The sequence below is a fragment of the Tetrahymena thermophila genome, assembly GCF_000189635.1.
Source record: "Tetrahymena thermophila SB210 genomic scaffold scf_8254199, whole genome shotgun sequence".
NCBI lineage: Eukaryota > Ciliophora > Oligohymenophorea > Hymenostomatida > Tetrahymenidae > Tetrahymena > Tetrahymena thermophila.
This window is the reverse complement of record NW_002476089.1, coordinates 106,598-126,535: the sequence shown is the minus strand read 5'-3', so window position 1 is coordinate 126,535 and position 19,938 is coordinate 106,598. Positions and strand designations below refer to the sequence as shown.

At 23.6% G+C, this 19,938-nt stretch overlaps 4 protein-coding genes across 4 annotated transcripts; 2 read left to right on the top strand and 2 right to left on the bottom strand. All coding sequences in view use genetic code 6, as the record gives it.

Annotated features, from left to right (window-relative positions):
• Positions 1–567: 567 nt before the first annotated feature.
• Positions 568–4,362, bottom strand: TTHERM_01048060 (cyclic nucleotide-binding domain protein; the record flags this gene model as incomplete). The annotated part of the gene is made up of 8 exons (XM_001025501.2): positions 568–706; positions 763–1,190; positions 1,250–2,278; positions 2,338–2,577; positions 2,642–3,222; positions 3,289–3,481; positions 3,701–4,232; positions 4,307–4,362. 8 exons carry the CDS (start codon positions 4,360–4,362, stop codon positions 568–570), a joined length of 3,198 nt encoding a protein of 1,065 aa, XP_001025501.2.
• A 998-nt stretch (positions 4,363–5,360) lies between these two features.
• On the top strand, positions 5,361–5,843 carry TTHERM_01048070 (GNAT family acetyltransferase; the record flags this gene model as incomplete). The annotated part of the gene is made up of 1 exon (XM_001025502.3): positions 5,361–5,843. The coding sequence occupies one exon, from the start codon at positions 5,361–5,363 to the stop codon at positions 5,841–5,843; it is 483 nt and encodes a 160-aa protein (XP_001025502.1).
• A 521-nt stretch (positions 5,844–6,364) lies between these two features.
• On the top strand, positions 6,365–14,086 carry TTHERM_01048080 (patatin-like phospholipase family protein; the record flags this gene model as incomplete). Its single annotated transcript, XM_001025503.2, has 11 exons — positions 6,365–7,565; positions 7,911–8,146; positions 8,197–9,516; positions 9,578–9,723; positions 9,779–10,982; positions 11,042–11,111; positions 11,169–11,587; positions 11,644–12,777; positions 12,898–13,099; positions 13,159–13,422; positions 13,470–14,086. 11 exons carry the CDS (start codon positions 6,365–6,367, stop codon positions 14,084–14,086), a joined length of 6,813 nt encoding a protein of 2,270 aa, XP_001025503.2.
• A 1,594-nt stretch (positions 14,087–15,680) lies between these two features.
• Positions 15,681–19,893, bottom strand: TTHERM_01048090 (SMC family, carboxy-terminal domain protein; the record flags this gene model as incomplete). The annotated part of the gene is made up of 7 exons (XM_001025504.3): positions 15,681–17,405; positions 17,462–17,977; positions 18,036–18,095; positions 18,147–18,318; positions 18,372–19,015; positions 19,069–19,484; positions 19,536–19,893. The coding sequence occupies 7 exons, from the start codon at positions 19,891–19,893 to the stop codon at positions 15,681–15,683; spliced, it is 3,891 nt and encodes a 1,296-aa protein (XP_001025504.1).
• Between the last annotated feature and the right edge of the window lie 45 nt (positions 19,894–19,938).

Here is a 19,938-nt window from a genome sequence, read left to right as displayed (position 1 = left end):
CCCCAACCCCAACCCCAACCCCAACCCCAACCCCAACCCCAACCCCAACCCCAACCCCAACCCCAACCCCAACCCCAACCCCAACCCCAACCCCAACCCCAACCCCAACCCCAACCCCAACCCCAACCCCAACCCCAATAAATATTTTTTTTAAATACTCCATTTAAAATTTATTACAGAAAATATTTTAGACTTCTTTTAAGCAAATAACCAAATTAAACATAATTTATCGACTCTTATGTAATTTTAGGATATATTAAAGTTAGCATTTAATAGGTATGAATTAATTAAATACCTATTTATACAAATTTATACTATTTCTTAGTTATTCTATATAGATTTGGTATATTATTTAGCTTTAAGCTTCACGAAATTTATATATATTAACATTAAATTTCATTTTTAATAAATTTTAATTCTTTTTTAAATAATTAACAAAAGAAGATACAATAAATTCAATTAAAATTTTTTTAAATAATTGGATATTAAATATTTCTAGAGTTATAATCAAATAGAATACAAGTAATTTATACAATCATGAAATAATAAATATTTTTGTACAATAGCTCAACTTAATTTGAGGATTCTTTTCTTTTGAGTACCATCAAACTATTCTCTTCTTATTTTTCCTTTCTTATAAGATTTAGAGAAATTAATTTCTTTATTTATTAATTTTGGAGATACTATTATAGTAGGTAAACTTAACCTTGAATATATAATATTTTAATAAATTTATTTAAATTAAATTAAATAAAATATTACTGGCTTTTTTTAACTGGAGATTCTTATCTTGAATTACTTAAGCTTTCTTTAGAGGAATTTTTGTCAATATTATTACTTGATATTACTGTATGAGGTGTATTAATTTAGTTAAAAGAAGCTATTTATTAGTTTTAATTATTCTTAGTTGAGCTAACAGAAATTTTATTACTCATATCTTTAGAAGATTATAAATTTAGTATATTTAAATGCTCTTATTCTGGTATTTAAAGTTTGCTCGGTAATTTATATCTACCAGTTTTTTCATCTAAATACTTATGAGTAAAATTATATTACATCTTTTATCTGATTACATTTTTTTTATTTGCATCAATTTAACTCTTAATAAAGCCAAGATTATCATCAGAATGTAAAGCTTAATACTTATTGTAAATCACATTCTTTTCTACTGATTGCATTAAACCATCAATCTTTATTTATAATTTTAATAAATTTTACAAATAATTAAAAATTTTTTTTTTAAATTTACATCCTGTAGGGAGGCTCTTGAAATTTTGTTATGATCAAACAAAGATGATATTGGCTAGTTTTAAACTGTTCTTATTTGGTATGGAGAGGGAGATAAATTTTTTTGAATTTATGAATTATTTTCTTATTATTTTTATTAATTTTATAATTGATAAAATTTTTTGTTAGTTTGAAAATTCCTAGGTGATAAATTATTATGAAGAATTTAATCTACTATAGAATTACGAGATTATAAATAAGCTTTTTAATTTTGTTAGCCATTATTTTGTTCTAATAAATCAATTGAATTTATTAAACTTTAAGCAGATTTTGATTAATTGTGTTTTATTTTTATTTATAAAGTAGACGATTAAGGTAATTAATTTTTTGATTATGTAGAACTGGGTTCATAGTTTTTATGAAAAAAGGAGTCTTCTTAAAAGGAGATAAGCGAATCTTATTAGGTGGATAACAGTTACTCGCTTTTTCTTTGTCGATAATCTAAATCATTTTTTTTTATTGATTATATTTGATTGATTAAATTCATAGATTTTCCAACAAACTACTTTAATCTAATTACATTCTAAATTGCTTATTCTTATTTCATTTATTTAATTTAGTTTTTTTATTTTATTTTTATTTGGTCATTAAATAATTCTTGTTCTTAATTTTTTGGAGATTTAAACTCTTTATATATGTTGATTTTTTCTAAGAAAGAGTTTTACTGATATTTATCAATTTCTTCAGTTATGTTTCTTAAAGAATCTATTTGAACTTTAGTGTATTTGCTTCTTTCTTCTTAACTTATGGGCATAATTATATTCTTTTGAGATAATTCTTAAATAAAAGATACTCTTCTTGATTTTTCTTCCTCTACTGGATTGGTTTCTATAAGTGATTGTTAACGTTTTTAATTTTGTATTATTTTATGAATTTATGCTTCAGTATTCAAATTCTTTTGAATCATACCCTAGTACCAAATCTCTCTTTCTTTAAATAAGTTATGAATCTCCTTTACCATATTTATGAATTGCATATTTTCAAAAAATTCCTATTAAAAAAAATAAATTTCAGTAAAATCTTTTAACAAAATTACTAAAATAATAAAACCTTTTTTTCTAAAACAAATAGCTCAGAATTAGAATAGCATACAGCTCTAGTAATTCTTTTAGATTTTTTAAAAATCTCATAATCACCAAAATATTAGTAGGGACCAAGTATAACTAAACTACATTTTTTTAATTTGGAATTCTTTATTTTTTCATTCCAAACATGATTGCTTTTGACTAATTTATCAGGAATACTTTTGAAATTATCTAAACTATCTTTAATTTCTACTGTTTACTGAAGCTATTAAAAAATTTATAAATTATTTTATTGCTTAGGATTACTTAAATTAAGTGTATTTTATTACTTCAACTTCACCAGATCTTACAAAATATAGATTTTTGCTTTTCTCTCCTTCTTCATAGAGAATATCACCTCTTTTAAATTACTTTATCTCTACTTACATCATTATTTCATGAACAAAAGCAAGGCTCCATCTCTAAAAAATAGATACATTTCTTAAAAAATCAATCTTTTCTTTATAAAGTAAATCATGATATGCATCAATAACTTCATTATAAGTAGTTGCTGTAATTGAAACAAAATGAGTGTCTTCTCTGCAAACAACAGAAGCTGTTCTTATACCTTCTGTTCTCAAGGCTATTTCACCAAAACTTTCTCCCTTTTCAAGAGTTTTTTTAATATTAAATCCTTCATTTTATAGTTAGACAACTGATTAAATCAATTGAGAGTCATCTGCATTTTCATCTAAATTTTATGGTAAAGGAAAGAACCTAGGAGTTTCTTCGAATTCATGCATAATCATTTATTTTATTTATTTTTCTTCTTTGTTATCTGTTATACTTTGATCAAAGGTTTTGGAAATCGAAGGAGTTAAAATGAACACAGCCCCTTCCAGTATTATGTAAAATTTTCTACCATAATCACCTAAATACAATTAATTAAAATTTAATAAGATTGAAATAATAATTTTATTATTCTTTAATAAAATACCTGCTTTGTATAATCTATGAAATTGTGGGTGTTTTTCATAAGTAATAAATTTGCATAAACGTAAGATTAACTCTTCAGGTAATTGTTTCTCAATTTCATTAAAGAATTTAACATTTCTAAGGCATTTTCTTACAAATTAGATTTCTTTTGCGTTTCTTTTACTTGGTTGCTTCACTAAAATGCATTTAAGAATCTTTTTATAAAAACGATTATAGTTAATTAAATTAAGCTAAATTATAGTTTTGGGCATAATAGATTATTGTCATTTAATTTTCATTCATGAATTGAAAAAACCAACGCATGTATTGTTTAATAAACATTGAGATTAAATGATATGTTGGTTAACTAATTGTTTATTCCTTTATTGCTAAAATAAACTTAAAAATAATCAAACTCAAACAAAATTTTTTACATCAACAGCATCTTTGTTTTCCAAATTTTAGTCAAACAATGCTATATTATCTATTTTTTAATGTATTTAGTGAGGCTTATACTTTGTTAGATCTATTTCTAGTGACCAATTTGTTTACTTCTTTTATAATATTTATAACCTATGAGCAATAAAATTGGGACTCATTTTTTAATTAGAGGGAGTAATCTATTAATTTGGTTCGATATTTTCCTAAAGCTGCAGATGATATTTCTAATTTTAAAGTTAGCTATTCTCTTCATGCAGATTTTATGATTGTGAGGGATTCAAATTTATTTATTATAAGCTTCCTTAAGAAGAATTAAGTCCCTATGAACTCTTTATTCGAATAAGCTCTGGTTCTTATTCAAGATTTAATTTTTGCTATGAATTAATCTAAAAAACTTGAGAAGCATGCAAAGAAGTTATTTATTCATTCATGTCTTGAGTTGTATTATTACTTTTAGAGTTATTGCTTTTGATGAGTTATAGCTAAGGAGATGATAATAAAGATATCAATTTTCTGCTATCTTATCTTTTTTAAAGAGTAAAAAGAGATACTATATCAATAACAACTTCTATGAAAGAGAAATTAATAATAATTTTTACTTATCTTGTACTTGCTAAGATACTTCATTTTAATTTTGCTAATTAATCTATGACATTTGCTTTAAATAATTTATTTTTGATGTCAGTATCTTTCTGAAAATCAATCAATTTTATATATATAAATGATATTTCTGTTTCTTTGATAACTAATAGAGTTAAGAGTAACTTTTAAACACTATTTAAAAAAAACACTCATTTAAGCAATCTTGAATGAAATTTTGTAAAATTTTTGATTTTAAGTTAATTTAAACACTATTCACAAGAAATTGTTAAATAAAAAATAGCTTAATAATTGCTTATGCTTAAAAATAATATATTTACTTAAATTTAAGTCAATGAAATAATTTAAATTTATTATCTGCTTTATTTAAAAATGTTAAAAAACTCATTTATTTTTTTATATAAAAAAGTATTTATTTAATTAAGTAAGTTATTATATTTTAATCGCTGATTACTTACAGTAATTCTTTTTATTTTTAAAACAATCTTAATATTTTAGTATTGATTAAAAAATTAAAGAAAGGAATGGAAAAATTTGTATGTTACTTAAAAAATAATATTATCAATAAATGTAATAAAACAAATATTAATTTATCAAAAAAAGCTTAAAATATTATGAGCTTAATAACAAATTGGAAATATTTAAAATAATTAATATTAATTAAATTTGAAATAAATATTATATTCTAAAAAAGATTAATTTTATGAAAATACTAAACTTAATATTTATTTTTTATACTCTTCCAACACTATATTTTAAGTCCATTAATTTTAACTGGTTTAATAATATACTAAATTACTAATCATTTTGTTATGTAAGTATTGTAATATGAATCTGACGTAGGGATTTTTGATAAACTAATCAAACTTTTTGTTAGATCCTTGTTTATTATTAGCTGAATATATAAAAAAATAATAAGTAGTTTGAATATTGTACCAATTTAGTTAATTAAAAGTATAGCAATAGCTTTATTGATTTATCAAAATATTAATTTATAATAATAAATCTTTAAAAATATACATTTAATAGAGTATTCAAAAAATATAAATAAAAATGTCAACTGGAAATTTAAAAGCTTCTTTAGACTCTCTTTCAACTAAATAATATACCTGCAGGCTCTTAGAATTAGGAGATTATGATAAAATGTACTTTGAATGCTTGAGTAATTTAACTAGTTCTCCTTAGATATCTAGAGAGGATTTCTAGAAAGAGTTTTAATTGCAATCTAAAAATGAAATTATTAATTCAGTACATATTGTAATTGAGGAAGTTGAAAAAAAGAAAATTGTTGCTGCTGGTAGTGTTATTATTGAAAGAAATATTGTAGGAAATGTTGGCCACATAGAAGGTATTGTTGCAGCTAAAGGTGAATAAGGTAAAGGATGGGGCTCTAAGATAATGAAGGCTCTTAATAAAATAGGATTGGAAAATTTGGGATGTATTAAATTAGCTTTATATTGCAAACCTTCAAATACCGCTTTTTATGAAAAGCTAGGATATGTTGCTGAAGGCGATGAGTGCATGATGAGAAAATGAAATAAAAAATTATATTGTTAAGTTGATTGGTTAGTAAAATCAGAAGCCAAATTTAACTAATACCTTTTTGATTTAGTTATAAACGATATTTATAATTAATATTACAGATTAAAAAAATTCTATAAAAATAAAATAAATTATTTATCAATCTTTCTCGTTTCTCAATGTTTATTATTTTTATTAAGTCAATAAATAATTTTAAGTTGCTAAGAAAAATTGAAAAAATTTTAGAAAATTAATTTAAGTAAAAAGAAAATAATTTTATAATATTTTTAAAAATCTCTACTTTTTATATTTTTATTTACTTTAGATAAAAAATTTCTTATGTCCTTCATCGAATTTCATAGTATTTTATATCTAAATATGATTTATTGTAAGAATATACTGTAATTATGTGATAGATATCTGATTTAATATATTTCAATATAATAAATAAACAAAAGATTAGTTTGAATAAATTATAATTTGCACACTTGAATAAATAAATAAGCAAGTATATACAAAAGAAAGAAACAAAAAAAATGGATTTCATATTAGAAGAAATCTAAAAAACAGTTCCAGACTTATTTGTTTTATGTGATGACATATAGAAATAAATGTCCAGCAAACCTAATAGGCTAATTAGAATAAAAAAGTAAATAAAACAATATTTTCAAGAGAATGGGTAAGCAAAAAAATAAATTAATGATAAGAGGTCTACTTTAGATTAATAGCAATTAGCAAATATTTCATCTAGTTAAGTGTAAATAAACAGAAGTCAAGTTAGGCACTTGAGCTAGCCAATAGTAGAGAACAAAAAAACAGATTCTTATAGTGAGTTAGACACACCTATACCTAGAGAGAGCTTTTAAGAAATCCCAATTAATGAAAATCTTCAAATAATGATCCTCAAGTTTATAAAAGAACTACATGTTTCTGAAGTTCTTGTTTAAAAATCCATAAAAGGATATAATGGAGATCCCTCTGTTTATCTAGGTTAAAGCAATCCAGTTTTACTAAATTTCGATTAAATTCTTTCTTAGATTTTAATGTATAAAATGGAATTAAATAAGTATAGTTCAACAAAATTAAGCAATATTTTTGATGAGTTATATAACTATTATACTGACGAAAGACTCTAAGTTGAAGATTAGTTTAAATAGATGCTACATCAAGATGAAATAGACCCATAAAATAACAGCTAAATAGAATAAATTGTCAAATAGCTTTTATAGAATGAGCTCTTACAAATATCAGCTCCATTTATCGAAAGTTCATTAGTTAATTCCCAAAACTTTTAGAAATTTTTGACATAAAATAGCCAATACGAAATTTAAAGAATAGCAATAGAATTAATATAACCTTGTTAAAAAAACCTAATAATTTATCTTATGAATCGATTTTTATTGAATAATTACATCAAACCTAGTATTGTAGTGAAGGTAAAAGAGTTGCTCAAAGATAAAAAGACTTATACTTATTTTTTAATTACTCCTAATACTACTTCTGATTCACTTATAAATATTGAAGAATATTCTTTTGATTCAGAAAATAATTTATTCATAAGAGATGGAGATGCTGAAAATAATATAAATCTAGAATAATTTATATCTCATATATTATCTTCCATCTTTACTCTACCTTTAGAGAGCTTCCTTCCAAATTACGCTGTCAACACAAAAGGTGACTTATTTAGAGTATTCAATTAAATACAGTCAAAAGACGGTAAAATCTAACACTCAGGTAAAAATTTTTATTTTTTATTTTCTTTTTGATGTCAATTATCTAATAAGTTAAGTTTATCTATATCAAAATCCTTATAAATACGTATTAAAGAAAATTAATGAGTATCAGTAAAAATCTGATACACCTAATAATTAATTAATTAATGTTTATACCGAATAAAATACAAATACGCACACAATTGAATATTCTTTAAATTAATTTATGGCTTAAATAAAAAATTTACTCTTCTTCATATTTTGCATAAATTTTATTTTAGTCAATTCTAAATGTAATATCAATAAAATAAATCGAAATAAATCATATGACGTTAATTTATTAAAAATTATTATTTATTATGAAAAGCTTTGAGAAATCCTATTTTCTTCTATAAAGAGGTAATGTCCTTATAGCTAAATGAGAGCTTCTTTTAAGAATTATTCAAGCAAGAGCATTTACTGCAGTTCTTTAAATGTTTGAAACTTATTATTGATGGATAAAAAAATGATTATCATTTGAAAGACAAGAACGGATAGTATTCTTTGTATTTAAATAATGAGCAATATCACTACATATTTTCTGTGTTATAGAGAATCAATTAAGTAATTTTTTTCTCTTGTTAATATCTATATTTAAAAATTAATTATTAAAGGCATTTATGTGGGTAAAAGAAGTTATACTCCCTACTTAGGGTTTTTTCTGTATAAGGGACATAATAAGCAAGGTTTATCCTATAATAAACGAATTCATATCTAACAATAAACAAAAAACTTTAAAAGAATATAAAGAATTTATGAAGAAAATTTCAATTGAGGAGTATATTTAAAAATTAGCTTCAAAGAGATCATTGCAAAAGTATAAAGAAGCTTGCAAATCCTTCGATGAAAACCTTAAAATAGCTATAACTTAAAAGGGGGAATCCTTAGATTATGTGCTCAAGTTATGGCTTTAGTAAATAAATCTTTCAAATATAAGCTCACCTAAGTATAAGTTAACCTTAATTTATTTTGCTTCTTCGCATTACTTATTTTTTAAGTCTTCTATTTCGGATCAAGCTATTTTAGACTAATCATGGAAATAGGAAGAATCATGGGAAAATGCGCTAAATATTCTTTACAGTGATGAGCACTTTGACAATGTTAGCTTTAATCCTTCTATATTTATAGAGCTACTTGCTATTTTCTTTGGAATAAATATCAAAAAGTATGAAAAGTGCTTTGAATCAATTAAATATTTCGAAGAAACAGAAGAAAATTTTTAACTCTTAGATTAATATTTTGCTCATAAAAAGCTGCTAGGCGATAAATTTTACCCTGAGAAAGAAACATTATTTGAAAAATCGCTGAAATATAAAAAATTTAAATTGGCTATGTATCTTTAAAAGTAAGGAGAGGGGAAAAAGTTACATAATGATACTTTGATTAAATACTTAGTTAAAGCTAACTTAAATAAACAGTATTTTGCTGATATTAGTGAAATTATTAGCTAATTAATGTCTAGCAATAAATAGCTAGTTCTAGATTATTAATGGAATCATATTTGGAATAATATATTTACTTCCATAGAAGATGATCCAAAATAATAAGAAACTACTTCATAGAATAGAGATTAAGAAGAGTAGTACATGCATGTCTATTGTACAAATTTTGGAGAAAGAAAAATCCCAAAATATATTTGGGAATAAGCATTTTAGTATAATGAAAAGACATAAGAATTTATATTTAGAAGAAAAGATATGCAGCAGTAAACTTCTCATTTGGTAGGTTACTACTGCCTACTAAAAACAGGATCTGAGGCTTCTGGAACGATATTAGTTGAGCATGCTACTAGGTACCCAGGTTTAAACTACATGAAGGACTCTCTAATGAAAAAGTTTATTCCTTCTTCCAGATTAAGAAAAGAATTTGTTAAGATTTAAGACTAATACTACTATTTTTCACACTTTAACTCTACTATAAATAGTCTATCATCTGTAATTCATTATTTAATATGCAAATTAAATTTAAATAATTTAAATTATTTTTCTTTAGTAGATCTCAGAAAAAGGTCCATTTTAGCTATATGAAAATATAGATAGGGAATAACTTTCAGATAGAATTATTTTAGAAATGATTATATACCCTGAGAGCAATCCTATATCTTGCTTCTTATCAGAAACTCAGCTAAATTCAAAATTAGGGTATAATTTTTATTTTATTTTGATTGTTATTTTATAATTTTAATAAAATTAAAAGATTAATTGACATTGGGTAGAGCGAAATTCTTGTTCAAAATATCGGAGTTATTAATGGTGAGTTTTAGCTATATGTTAAATCAATACTCTTTTGCATGTTTGAAATGAATTTATTAATACCAACGAGTGTTATAGATAAATATGCAAATATTAACAGTTTTGATGTGTTGAAAGAGTGGTTATTAGATATTTCTAAGCATTAAGATGATTTAATTAAAATTTCATAATATAAATTCAAACAAGGTTAAAATATTTTTTAGGAATAGCAAGATAAAATTTCAATTAACTATTTTAATAATTGCGAGCCTTAATTTTATTTTGGTATACCAATTTAGAAAGAAGCAATTAAACATCTGTTAGAAAGACTGGTGACTATAGTTAAAGTGATGAAGTGGTGTAAAAAAAAGAATACTTCAATAAGCCATTAAGAACTTTTTAAAATTGTTGATAAGGAGCTGGCTAGCATATATGAGCAGATTAATAACGATTAATAAACTTTCCTTGAAAAAAGATATAGCTAGATATTACAAAAAAATATTCATCTATAAACATTTAATACTGTTAATATGGCTAGTATGTTTTAAGCTTTTAGCGAAAAAAGAAGAGGGGATATCACAACAATTGATTAACTGCTATCTTAATTTAAATAAATAGGTCCTACTTAAGCATTGGAAAAGATTAAAAAATTCATTAAGATAATAACCACATCTGATAATGAATCTGAATATCATAAGGCGTATAATCTCAAAAATATTAAACAATTTAGCTTTTTCAATAGAAATATTCTGTTTAAATATATATCATAACCAGCTTAAGAAGAGCAAATAATTAAGTTTCTTTAAGAACAAAAGCTTGAAAAGCCCATAGATTATTTAAATTTGAGCAACTGCACTATATTAAATTCTAAATTGCTAAAATAATTTTAACTAGAAAGAATTTAAACTCTAATTTTATCGAATACAAAAATTGCAGACAGTGATCTTGTGACAATAGCAGATTCGTACAAAAGTCTAGTCTACTTAGATATAAGCAATTGTGATGATATACATTATATTGGATATGCAAAACCACTTACTTATCTTATGTCTAGCCAAATAGTCTTTCCCTCTTTAAAGACTCTTGTAGCAAATAACATGAAAAATCTTTGGATTTTAGATGTTTCGGGATCTCATATTTAGAATATTTCTGTCAGCGATTCATTAAAAGTAAAATTTAATTAAAAATTACTTTTAAAAAATATATTTTTTTTTTTTGATAAAAACAGCTTACTTACTTTTTCATTAATTGTCCACAAATTAAAAAGTTATAAGTTTAAGGATGCAAATAGCTAATGAGTAAAATCATTTTATTTTAGAAAATTTTTAAATTAATCCAAATTATTTTTTTGATAGATGAGTTAATTGTGATGTATGTACTTGAGGGTATAAGTATTTAATTAGATGAAATAACTTCTGATGGAAAGTTTGAGAAAGCAATATAGGTTATTAGAGGAAGCAAAGGGAATTTCATGTAATCCTACTAAGCTGCCATAAATGAAATATACTATGAATAGCACTATAATGATAATGTTAGTATAAAAGATAATTTAATTGTGTTGTCATAAGCCTTTACTAAAAGAGACCTTCAACATGTTTTCCCTAAAAATTTTGTTACTAATGTTATTGGCAATTTGTTTAATTCAAAGAAAGCTAACAAATAAATAAATGATGAATTCTTCCGCTTTATGTTCAAATTTTTCTAAAAAAATCCACACATCAAAGATGTCGATTTTAAGAGCATTTGTTAAGAAAAAAAACCAATAACTTTTTTAGTAAATTAATATTTTTTTTATATTAAATAAAATACAACTTTTTTTAATTTAAATAGAATATATTCTATGAGTCTCTAAATAGCAATGATAAAATTTGTTAGCAATATGATTCTTATATTTTTAACAATATTGATCTAGATGATGAAGAGTGCTAAGTTGTTGCAAAAATAATTTAGAAAACTAAAAAAGAAGGAATCAGTCTGTAGTTTACAAATGTTAACAGATTGAATTAAGATAAAAGTATGCAAGAAGTACTAGAAGCTATATCTAGTAACAAAATCACTTACACAAAAATAGCTTTTGAAAAGAATGATCTTAGCAAATCGTAGATTGAAATACTGAAGAATATGTTTATTAACTTTAATGGAAGAATTTAACAATTAAAGATTAGTCATTGTAACTTAGACAATTCCCATTTAATTACTCTTTGTGAGGGCTTAAAATAACTAAAGTATTTAAGAGTTTTGGATTTGTCTGGGAATTATATTTCACCAAAATCATTTGAGTATTTAACTCCTTGCTTTGATTCCTTTTAGCTATCATTTTAGACTCTGATATTGGATGATAATAATCTTTGTTCTGACGATTTTGAAAAAATTTAACAATGGAAATATATTAAATTTTTACAAATCAGATCATGTTTTCTCAGTTCAAATTAAATAACCAATCTTTAACAATACCTATGTTCAAATTAAGAATGCAAATTGACTCATCTAAATCTCTCATAAAATAAATTAACTCCTCACGCATTCAGTATATTATCAGAAGTACTGAAAAGAAATACAACATTAAAGGAGCTAGGCTTAAGTAAAACTATACAAGATGGCACTTAAGAAGCTTGTTTAAATTATCTAGTTGAAGGTCTTAAGTAAAATAATAATTTGACATTGTTAGATATAAGTCAAAATAAGATTTAAGATGAAGGATTTATAATAATCTTTAATTTCCTTAAAGAAGAAAATTATTTAAGATAACTTAAAATTCTTGAAGACAACTCCTTCAGCTTAGAAATAATAAATTCATTTTTAGAATTCATAAAGCACAATAGCATATAATTGAAACAATTAGAATTATCACCAAGACCTTATATTATCGAATTTGATGATATTTACTAACAAATTCTACACTAACTAGAAAAAAATACGAATGTTTACTCTATGTTAAGATCTAGGCCTTAAGATTTATTTAGAGTAATTTATTTATTTATTTATTTATTTATTTATTTATTATAATTTATCTTTTTTTTATCTATTAATAATTACTAAGTCAGCTTTAATTCTTATCATTTTTTTAAATGTTTTTTTATATAGAATAAATCGTTTACTAATTCCAACATGCTTGATTACAAGCAAGAAGCAGTTGATTTCTGTAGATTAGGTCTTAGCATTGATGGAGGAGGTATGAGAGGTATCATTCCTGCTACAATGATTAAGGTTTTGTGTGAAGAAACAAAGTATAAGGTACATGAAATTTTTGAAACTGTTGGAGGTACTTCAATAGGTGGATTGCTAGGTATTTCTTTATTTTTCACTAATTTAAAAGAATCAAAAAAATTTTTTTAATATATTTAGCTTTAGGAAGTACAGGAACTCTTGATGGAGCTAATCCTATTTTAGATATGGATTAGATGGTTAACGTATTTAAATTAGATGGTGCAAATATTTTCAATACTTCTAAGCTCAAGGCTATGCTCAATAATTTAATGGACCAAGCCAAATATGATCCTGCTGGTCTGGAAAGCGTTCTTTTCAGAAACTTCCAAAATTGTAAGCTCTCAGATGTTATTAAAGGAACAAATGTTATTGTAACAGCTGTAAGAAGAGAAATGAACCAAGGTTTGATAAATTTAAAACATATAATTTTTACTAACTAATTTTTTTAGGTAAAAGTATAGCTAAAGTATTTAGAAGTAGAGAAGCTATTTTTAATGATGACAAAAACTTTTACATGAGAGACGTAGCAAGAGCTACAAGTGCAGCCCCAACTTTCTTCCCTTCTGCAGAAATCAAAAACATAAATCAAACAAAATCTTATAGTCTAGTAGATGGAGGTGTAGGACAAAACAATCCTTCAAAATTGGTTTTAGAAGATATTAAGAAAGAGGCTTTAAATAGTGGTAATGAAAACAATTTCTTTTTGCTCAGTCTTGGTACAGGAGAGCCTAAAAAGTCTTAATAGCTCAGTAAAAATGCAGGTCTGTTAAATGTTGTTAATATAATTGATAGTTTAGGAGAAGGAGCTTCTGCTTATGTTGATATTGAGCTTAAGCAAAATTATGGAGACAAATATCTTAGAATATAACCTTAAATCCCAATAAGCAAATCAGATGCTGAGTTAGATAGTATCGACCCTAAAATAGTTGAAATTTATTAATAAACTGCAGAAAATGAAGCTCGCTTATATTTATGTGAACAAAGTAAATATGGTCCTTTCAATGATAGACCAATTGTTGATTGGTTTGCCGAAAATACATAGCGTAAAAAAGATGTTTACATATGATTCAATTATAAGTATGTGAAACATGCATATATTTATTGTCAACTTAAATTAATAAATAAATGTTATTTGATTTTTATATTTATTAATGAATACTTTTTTTTTCCCTCTTAAAAAAATTTAAATAATTAATTAATTATTTATTTTTTATAATAAATAAATTTCAAATTAATTTACAAAAACAAAAAATTGTAAAAAGAAAAAGAACAAAAGAAATTCTAAATACAGTTTGATTGCTTAATCAGAATGCTAAAAGTGGAGCAGCATTCATTTTTTAAACACGCATCCAATCTCGTTAAGTTTTTAAAACAATATTTGATTAAGATGAATCAACCTGTATTTAGATATTTCAATAGAATATATTCTTAATCATTTGAAAAATATATTCGAACATGTATTATCAAAAACAAATCCAACTTTTCTCCCTTTAAAAAGCTATAAAAATAAATTAGTAAATTAAAATAGTTTAAGATACAACGTGCTCTTGAGATTTAGAACTTTGGCAGGACTTGAAATATTTTTTATAAATAAAATAAAAATAAAGCATATAAAATTAAATAGATAAATTAAAATAAGTAAATAAAATTAGATAAATAAATAAATTTAAAAATAAATAAATAAACAAACAAACAAATTAAAAATTAAATAATAAAGAAAGATAAAAAAAGAAATTAAATATAATAAGAAATATTAAAAACTAAGAAAAAAAAAATTAATTGCCAAAGTGCACTTTCTATTTTTAAAAATTTCAAAATTTTTTGAAATTAAGAAATTAGAGCAACAGAATAATTTTAATTATTTAAATTTCTAAATGTAAAGATCAAGAGTTACCAAATTAAGATTTAAAATTAACTCAGATGATGTTTCATAAAAAGTAAACAAAAACTAATAGAAACTTAAAAAGAAATAAAAATAATTTTTAATGTTTAGAACTTTTTAAGACCTAAAAATAATTCAGCTAATAAATATTTCACATGAAACAAGCCAAAATAATTCTAAATATACCCATAAATAAAAGATTATTCTATTTTTTGTTTATTGAAATTAAAAAATAAAATGTAAAAGAGTTAACAATTTGTGTAAAATAGTTGTAAGTATTTATTACATTAAAGGAATAAATAAGAGTAGCTCTAAAGACATTGAGAAATAAAATTTTATTTCACAAACTTAAATACTTTTATTCAAAAAAAATTAATAATATTTTCGATAAAAACAATCTAAAAATATATTTTCCAAGGTGATCTATTATATAATTTATGCAACAATAAATTTATTTACAAAATATATATTAATTTGGTAATAATATATTAATAAATATAAAATAGATTATGACTTTTTAGCTTATAAAAAGGAGCAAATTTATTTAATATAAAATAATGAGAAATTGAAATATTTTCTAAATTTAAATATTAACCAATAGTTGAAAATTTGATTTAAAAAGTTATTTAAGTTGGGATACAAGTTAATATTATATTATATATATATAATTACATATGGAAAACTTCAAAAAATTTTAAGTACAATATTTATATTTATTTTATGATATTTTATTGATAAATACATTATTTTGTTTTAGATATTACATTTTGATCAATAATCATGCTTTTAAATTTAAAGATAAGGTGAATGATGTATCAGTGTATCTATTAAAGGTTGTTCCTATCAAGCTATCACATTATGAATAGACTTCTTAATTGTGAGAAACTATTAGTTTTTATTGTTTTGTAATTAGGTTTCTAAATGTTTCAATCACATTCTATGTATTTGATGAATCAAGAGCAGCTTCTGACTCATCTAATATCAAAAAAGGAGAATCTTTTGCAATAGCAAGGAAAAGAGCTATTTGTGCCAAAGTCTTCTCACCTCCACTTAACTCTTTTTCTGGATTTAAAGCATAAGCTTTTTTAGGAGGGCAACAAAAGTAATTTATTCCACCTTTATACTTTTCTTCTTCATCACTAACTGTTAAATCAGCATTTCCTTTTTAGCCTTAATGTTTTCCTTTGAGTTTAGTTAATTCACCATAATATATTTTTACTTAACTTTAAACTTCTTTAAAGAATTCATCAAATTTTTCTTTACGTAATTTCTTGATATTTTTGAGATCTTCTTCTGCCTTCTTTTTTTCAGACACTAATTCTGCTTAGCGATTTTTTAAATTTTCTTTTTTTACTTTCATTTCTTCACTTGTAACAGTTGCACCCATTAGTCCTTCAGCAAGGTCTTTTGAAGCATATTCTTCAATTTTTTTACGTAATTCTTCTAAGCGGTCAACTAGACGATTTTAATAATTTAACAAAGAGCCTATATCTACAGTCTCCAATAACTAAGTTAGAAGACTCTCTTTTGTTTCATCTACCATTTATTATTGGCGAACAGTCCTTTTCTTCTAAAATTAGCTTTTATCTTTAAAAAGCATAAAGTAGTTAAGCATTTCAATTTCACTAAATTTATTTAGAGATTCCTATAGCTTTACATCATTTATTTATGACAAAGCCTGTGTATATTGTTTAAGAGACTTAGTAAAATCTTTTGAAAGAGTTTGTATTTATTCTTTTTCATCTTAAGACTCAATATCATCTTGCTATGAGGATTAACTTTTACTCTTACTATCTAACTCTTCCATCATAGAATCATTTTAGGCTTTATTATTCATTTTAGACGAGTCTTTAAATTCTATTTACTTCAATTAGCATTCTTGCCAAAGAGTTTCTTTTTTATCTATTAATTACCCTATTGAGTGCTTTATTTGAATTATATCTTTTCTAAGTTGATTTGGTTACTAAATTAACAGCTAGTAGCTGCTTTCATTTTCTTAATTTATTTCTTAAATTTCCTTTTCAAACTATTATACTTCAGATATAGCTTTCTTGTATTTGTTGTCTAACTCGTTTTTAGTGTTTTAAATTTTGGTAGAAACATTTTTAAATTGTTCAAGTAACTCTTCGAAGTTTTTTTTATTTTCATTGTATTTTTCTTATGCCTTAATAATATTATCAAGCTTTTCTTAATGAGACTTAATAGAATTATTAATATCTTGTACTTTAGTTTATTATTTCTCAATATTTTTGAATATTCTTTCTACTGTATCGGCGTTTACAGAAATTAATTCTTTAATATCAATTTTATATTTTTTACAAAAAGGATCATAAACTTCGCTTCTCTTTTTGTCAATCTTTTCTTAGGTATCTTGCAACCTTTTCTCAATTTCTTTCACAGTGTTTTCAAGATTTATAATTTCTAAGCTTTTTGCAATTACATTTTTTATTTGCTGTTTTTTTTCTTCAAGTTTTTTGATTTTCTCTTAAATAGAAGTTAATTCCTTTTAAAAAAAATTATTTAATTAAACTTAAAATTTATTAAATAAAAGCTACTTACTGTATTTGTTATTTCGATTGAAGATTCACGAACTTGTAACTATTCTATTAATTTATTGTATTTTTTTTCAGTGTCTGAATTTTTAATAGATTCTAGCTCTACCATCTTCTTATCTATTTATTTTTCTTCATTTTAGATCTTTTTTTGTAGGTTCTAAATATTTTATTCTGTTCCTAAATCCTTTTTAGAGTATTTCTCTTTGTCACTACTAGAAATTTAAATACTTCCGCTGGTCACAATGTCTCCATCTTTTGTAATAATCTAATAAACTTCTTTAATTTTACGATTTCTCAACTAAAAAGCTTTTTCTGTGTTTTCGCAAATAACTTTGCCTCTTAATAAGTATTTTAATGTGTCTGCTATTTTTGCCTTTAATTCTGGATTTTCTTCATATTTAGATGATCTTTCATCAATATCAACAAGAGATGTAGCTAGTTCACCTAAATTACCAATTCTGGCCTTTACTAAATCATCATCTGAGTTCGGTAAATTTTATAAAATCATAACATCTCTTGCCTTAAAAATTTTATAAAAAATTATCTTCAAATCTTACTCTTAAAAATTATTTAATTACTAATCCTTATGAGGCTAAGGTAACATTTACTAGAGAGGCTGTTTAAGGACTATCCACAACCTGTTATTTTAAAAAATTTTAATTTATCCTTAAATTAAAATAAATAATTACCAAGCATGATAGGAATGAACCTAAAGCTATTTTTATAGACAAATCATAGGATTTATTTGAATTATTCCTAATTAATTCAGAAAATTATCCATAAAATCCTTTAAATTTATGAAGTTCTCTATACACTTTATTTTAATTTCTAATTTCTTCCATTTACTCTAACTCATACTCTCTTTTATAAAAATAAAATAAATTTAAAAACTAAAAATGAATTGAAAATATTACAAGGAAAGCTTATTTGATAATAGTACTGATAAATCCTTTTAAATGTTTTCCATCTTGAGAACATTATCTTTTCTTTGATTTTCTAATTCTATTAATTCTTACTTAATTGAAGAGATTTCCTATTATTTTTACTAAAGTTCTCCTTATTTAGAAATTTAATTAGTCTTTGCCTCATTAATTTTTGTTTCAAGCTCTTCAATGTGATTATTTTATTTAGACTAAGCCTCTATTGACACTTTTAATTGAGAAAGAGCATTATTCATATCATTTGCAAGCTTTTTACTCTCAAGTTCTAAGTTCAAAGTTTATGAATTGCACACTCTTACTAATTCTTGATACTCTTCATAGTTGTCTTTCAATTTTTTATTCTCAATTTTGCTTTTTTAGGATTCTTTCGATTGCATATCATTCAAAATAGACTCTTCTTTTCTCAATTGACCATTTAATTTTGCCAAGCTATCATTAATATCTTTTATTTGATCTTAGAAACTTTTTTGCAATTTAGCATTCTCTGAAAAACTTTTAGCATTCTTAACTTAATCCTCCTCTTATTCCAATTACTCCTAAAGTTCTCTAATTTATTGCTTAATTTACTCTCTTTCTTTCTCTTTTTTAGACTGTTCTTTTTGCAAATTTTTAATTTTCTAATATTTTAAATTAAAATTTAGATTTATTTGCTTTTAAAAAATAATTTTACAATATTGTTCTACTAAATTTTCTATTTGATTGCTCCTTCTTCTGTTTTTCTTTCATCTAATTTATTTTGTGTGGTTGATAATGCTTTCATTTCTTATAAAATGCTGCTGTCAATTTAAAAGAAGTTAGCTTATTCGATTTTGACTTCTATTTATTTTATTTCTTCATTTAAGGATTCATATTTCTCATTCTATTCACTTATGCTTCTTAATTTTTAATCCTCTTTTTTTAGATTCTTTTATTCTGAAATAATTTTAATGGTCTCATCATTGATTGATTTTATTTATTGATTTAACTCATCATATTCCTTTTTATATTAAAGACTTCCGCATGCTTTTTCAATGATTTCTGATAGTTCTTCTGGACTTTTCTTAATGAGTTTATCAGTTTCGCCTTAAAGCATAAAAGATTATGGACCTATATAAATAATTAAATAAATTGCCAATCTATAAATATTCTATTATTTACCAATATTATATTTTTTAAGCTATTCTAAATATTAATCTTGATTTAATATGTTGTTATTCATGTAAAATGTTATTTATTTTTTTCTGTTTTAGGTTTTTTTAAAGGATATTTTTTAACGCTTATCTTATAATACTACCTCTACTGAGCACATATCAGGTTTTGATTGCTAAGTTATACTACTAATTGGATGATGATTTCTTGCATTTTCTATATTGAAAGCAAAAGTCAAAGCATCAACTATATTACTTTTACCACAGCCATTAGGACCTATTATACCAGTCATTTAAGTAAAAGGTCCAATTTAATGCTTACCTCTAAATGATTTAAAATTTTCAACCTCTATAAAGTAGATATTCATTTCTAATAACTTTAATAAACTATAATTTTTTTTTTTTTTTGAAAT